Source organism: Saccoglossus kowalevskii, chromosome 11 (assembly GCF_978046115.1).
Source record: "Saccoglossus kowalevskii chromosome 11, keSacKowa6.1, whole genome shotgun sequence".
In the NCBI taxonomy this organism is placed as follows: Eukaryota; Metazoa; Hemichordata; class Enteropneusta; family Harrimaniidae; genus Saccoglossus; species Saccoglossus kowalevskii.
The window spans coordinates 25,254,971-25,259,518 of NC_140651.1; the positions used below are offsets into that span (position 1 = coordinate 25,254,971).

General features: G+C 38.5%; 1 protein-coding gene across 1 annotated transcript; it reads left to right on the forward strand.

The window, feature by feature from the left end:
* Positions 1-1,392: 1,392 nt before the first annotated feature.
* Positions 1,393-3,757, forward strand: LOC100370937 (uncharacterized). The gene is made up of 2 exons (XM_078008094.2): positions 1,393-1,421; positions 2,558-3,757. Exon 2 carries the CDS (start codon positions 2,565-2,567, stop codon positions 3,522-3,524), a length of 960 nt encoding a protein of 319 aa, XP_077864220.2. The 5' UTR covers positions 1,393-1,421; positions 2,558-2,564; the 3' UTR covers positions 3,525-3,757.
* The last annotated feature ends 791 nt before the right edge of the window (positions 3,758-4,548 follow it).

Below are 4,548 nucleotides of genomic sequence, written 5' to 3' on the forward strand. Positions count from 1 at the left end.
CGCAAAGGCTCATGGGTAGACGCTTGTTTGTTAACAGTGACACGCTGTGGCCACCTGACGCATGCGCAGGTGACGAATCCCCCGCTTTAAATTAATTAATTGCCTGGTCACTAGACTTAGTCCAAGAATATGTACAAGTCTGCATAAAAGCCGTGTTGTTATAAATGCACGAAGCAAGATGGTGGCATATTAGATTGGCGTAAACGTCTCCGTGAAAAATAAAATTAGACATAGTTAAAATGTGATGTGACCAATCAACATCATTGCAAACCGATATAATGTATGGTAAGCAACATATGATTTGTTGCTCTAAGCAGTGACATATGCGAAATATTTAAAACCTATTTCACCCTTGCCTATAACTTGACCAATTCATTACTTATTAAAGGCAATATGTGAGCTATTTTTGGTATTATTTTTGTCTGCACATTCTTCCTATATTTATAACAGAATCTGTTAGCCATGACTGCAAAATATATAATTTTAGAATCACTAAACACTAGATGCTATTTACGAATGCGCTTTTTAAGTCATTATCTGCATCTGTGTCACGTGACACACTTAGTTGTTTGATTTTGAACACCGTGACAGTTGCACTAATTTAGCCCACTTGCACGAAACGTTGAACGCGCACGTCATGGATAACTGTGAACAAGCTTATAAATGGATGACGTAATCGCACAGAAATCACGAGGTATATTCCTGGTCACAATATATTTGTAAGACACGAGTTCAAGTACATATATCATATCTCAAATAGTCTAGATATATTTAGCGTTGTTATAAAAATACGAGCCAATATGTGTCATGTTTACGACTGACTCTTAGAAACTGTTCAGGGGAAAAGAGATGGTACGCGAGTATGTTTCTCTAATCTCTAATCTAATCTCTAATCTGCCGTCTCAAAGTTTCTAATGGTCACCTCGTAATTATGAATTATCATTTCATACTAGCATCATGGTCATATATAATTTTTACAATAAAACCAATTAATATGTGTCTATGGATATGTCCGTGTTGCTGCATATGAATGTGCTAGTTGTTCATCTCGTCATTTCACTATGCAATAACCCCACCCTCAGCACCGGATACTGACACGGGTATCGATGGCGTGGCTAGTTGATGCCTTGTAGTTAACGATAATAAATACCATTCTCATTAATTGCTTAAATTATTGACATTATCATACCGGATATAAGAAAGTAAACTTTCAACATGTACTTCAGAAATGTGGCCATATTGCATGTGCATTTACAAATACCTGACTTTTGAGTTAAATATTATTATAACACTCAATAATAAAAAACAAAAACCCAGCTGTGTATGCACTTGTATATACAAAGCAAACACAGAACACATAAAACGTGTGGTTTTTCACATTTTGATATTGGTCTGAAGTTCCAAGGCACCTGGACACTACGGTGAGTATTTGGGCGATTTCAACATTTTTATTTCAGCAATATATCACTATTTTCTCCTATATTTTTATTTGTTTGCATGGTAATAGAGACAATTATAAATTACCATTCAGTGAGCAGCAAAACCATAAATTCACGATATATATATATTTAACGTACACTGTGAGGTTCACTACATTTTAGGGGCTGCTCAGTTTGTAGGGAATACGACACGTAGCAAGTAAATATCCAGGGATATAATTGTCCCGTATCATGATTAAGACAGGAAGTAGCCAGGACTGTCCAAATGTGAACGTTTTTACATTGCACTGATGGTGAAAAAAGTCGGATTCTCTGTGGGGCGAGAAAGACAATGAAGACAGACTTTATATATGAGTAATGATTGCGTTATTAGATAACATTATAAACATAATGATAATAAGTATTATCAAGGGTGTATAAGATAAGTGTTTGCAACTAGTGTTATATACGACGGAAATCCCATTTGAAGTAACGCGAATTGCGAGATAGTCACAAAATTGCACGACGAATGCACATTTCTGGAGCCAAAGAGTGATTCTGCGAATGAAATGATTAGTGTATGACGAAGATTGTTTTATCCAGTGTAACGTGTATTACGTGAATGGACATTTTAAATTAGGTGATAAACTATCTTTTCGTTTTTAGGTGTAATAACAAATTCGTCAGCTCTCAAAGAGTGCATAAATAATGTTATGCTATTTTCTCACCACTGACCCCCCCCCCCCCCCTAGTATGAGAGTCGATTTCAATATTTAATTGAGCAGGCGTACGATGTCATCTACCGGTTCACGCAACACCATTTTAAAAGATAATTTTGCTACGACGTCAGCTGTTATATAATTTCAGACGTAATCTCGAAATCCAACAATATTGTAAGCCAATGTATTACCTTTTACCTTATATTTCCTTTTGCACGATAAATACATCAACATAGTGCAACGTAGGCCCATCGGAGATATCGTAAGTGTAGCAAGTGTTCATTCATTCAATGCTCAAGGTACATACTGTATACGAATGTTTCGAACATCAAAAATGTTGATTCTGTGGATCATAAAATCAGCATTTCCATGAAATGAAAACTAAATAACGCACATGCGCTTTTTTAATATAATTTACAGTTGCGTGATGAAGATAGTATTGGTACTGTTGATCGGCTTCTGCTGCGCCGTGCACGCAGCGAATATAGCAGCCGAGGAACCTGCAATTAGAGACCTAGAAGAAAACAATGTGATCGAACAGGAGGCTAGACTTGACAAGAGGGACTTGGGCGATGAAGACGCAGAAGAGCGTTTACTTCACGAAGATGTGCGAGAGTTGGATGAAGATGGCGAAGATGGTTTGGAACTGTTCGAAAGACATCATAAGTCGAAGTCGAAGTCGAAGTCGAGGTCCAAATCCAGATCCGGGTCTAAATCAGGAGGTTGGTCTTGGTCTGGTGGTATTTCGTGGAACAAGTGCAAAGCTGGACCCCCAGGGCCACCAGGTCAAAAGGGGTGTCAGGGTCAAAAGGGTGGCGCCGGTGCACCAGGCCAAAAAGGGTGCAAAGGGCCTGCTGGGCCCAAAGGTCCGGCTGGTCCAAAAGGACCACCAGGTCCGAAAGGCCCAAAAGGCCCGAAAGGCCCCAAGGGTGAAAAGGGACAGCGAGGTTGGAAGGGTAAACCCGGCGAAGACTGTAAAGGCGGCAGCAAAAAGAAGTCTGCGTTCACAGGGTTGCGTACGTGCGCTGCTTGTGGCTTTGCTAATGGTGAGATCATTCGTTTCAGCAAGTCATTAACCAACGTTGGTGGCGATTTCGTCCACAAAACCGGCATCTTCAAATGCGAGTACGCGGGCACATACTATTTTTCGTTCAACATGAGAAAGCCCAGTAACGTAACCACGATTCAAGTCGACTTGGAGAAAAATGATGAAAAACAGGTTTCCGTGCACGAGACCGGCAATACCGGTGATACTGGTAGCGCCGGCGTTGTTTTGAATCTGGTCAAAGGTGACACTGTCTACCTGCGACTTGTAAAAGGCAACCGGTTGGAGGTCGGTTACGATAAACCGCTTGTATTTTCGGGTTTTCTATTATATGAAGATTAAAAGAATAATTAACTATGTTTACCATGTAAAAATTTCATTCAAGTTGATTATCCAGTCATTAACACACAGAATAAAATTGCTATATATAACGAAATTGTACAAATATCTTCAGACTTACTCAGGCTCCTGGCTTGAGTAGCATAATACATTTCTTCGTGGTGTTAAAATTTGTAATAAGTTATTCTTTATCAAACCTTGAAACTAGATTAAAAGAATCATCAAGCATACCATAATATTATATGATTTTATTTGTGTAAAATTGTGTGTGTTGCCAGCCTGATAACGCTTCCACCTGAATTTGTATAAAACCGCGGTTAAGACAGCTACAAATTTCGACAAAAAGAAATCCCCCAATAAATACAATATTTCATTTATTAACTGACAAATATAAAGATATTATTTTCATGCCTTTAATACGGAGTCAATTGGGAAAAAACAAACCCACCTTTCATACATGTAAGTACAACTTTTTGTGAACCTTTTTTAAATTAAATAATACTATGAAACAACGATAGAACTGATTTGAAAATTCTCAAATGCAGGCATATCTATCAATGGTTTTGGCAAAATTCTACATATTTTTACAGTGGTAGTTTGGTCACCTGCCTTTTATATCGTAAGTCCTTCGCCTCTCTCCATAGTAGTCAGGACATGTTGCTCAGGAGGTCTGGGCAGCTTAGAATTCATAATACGAAGTCTAGAACTATTATAATACAACAATCTGAAGAAGTCTTGCAGTTATATGATGTCTAGTTATACGATGAGCTAGGGCAGTCTAAAGCTATTATAAAACGATGGTCTGGACTGACCACATTACTAGTATAATACAATAATCTGGGGGCGATGGTTATTATAATACGATGGTCTCGGGCAGTACAATCAAACTTTTATAATAAGATGGTATGAGTCATTCTGGCGAACCCTAGACCATCGTGGTAAGAGTCGGGGTTAGTGGACAAAATTGGTTGATGCAAATTACTATTGCGTACAGATCGAAGATCTATGGGAAGGAGATTGGATCACC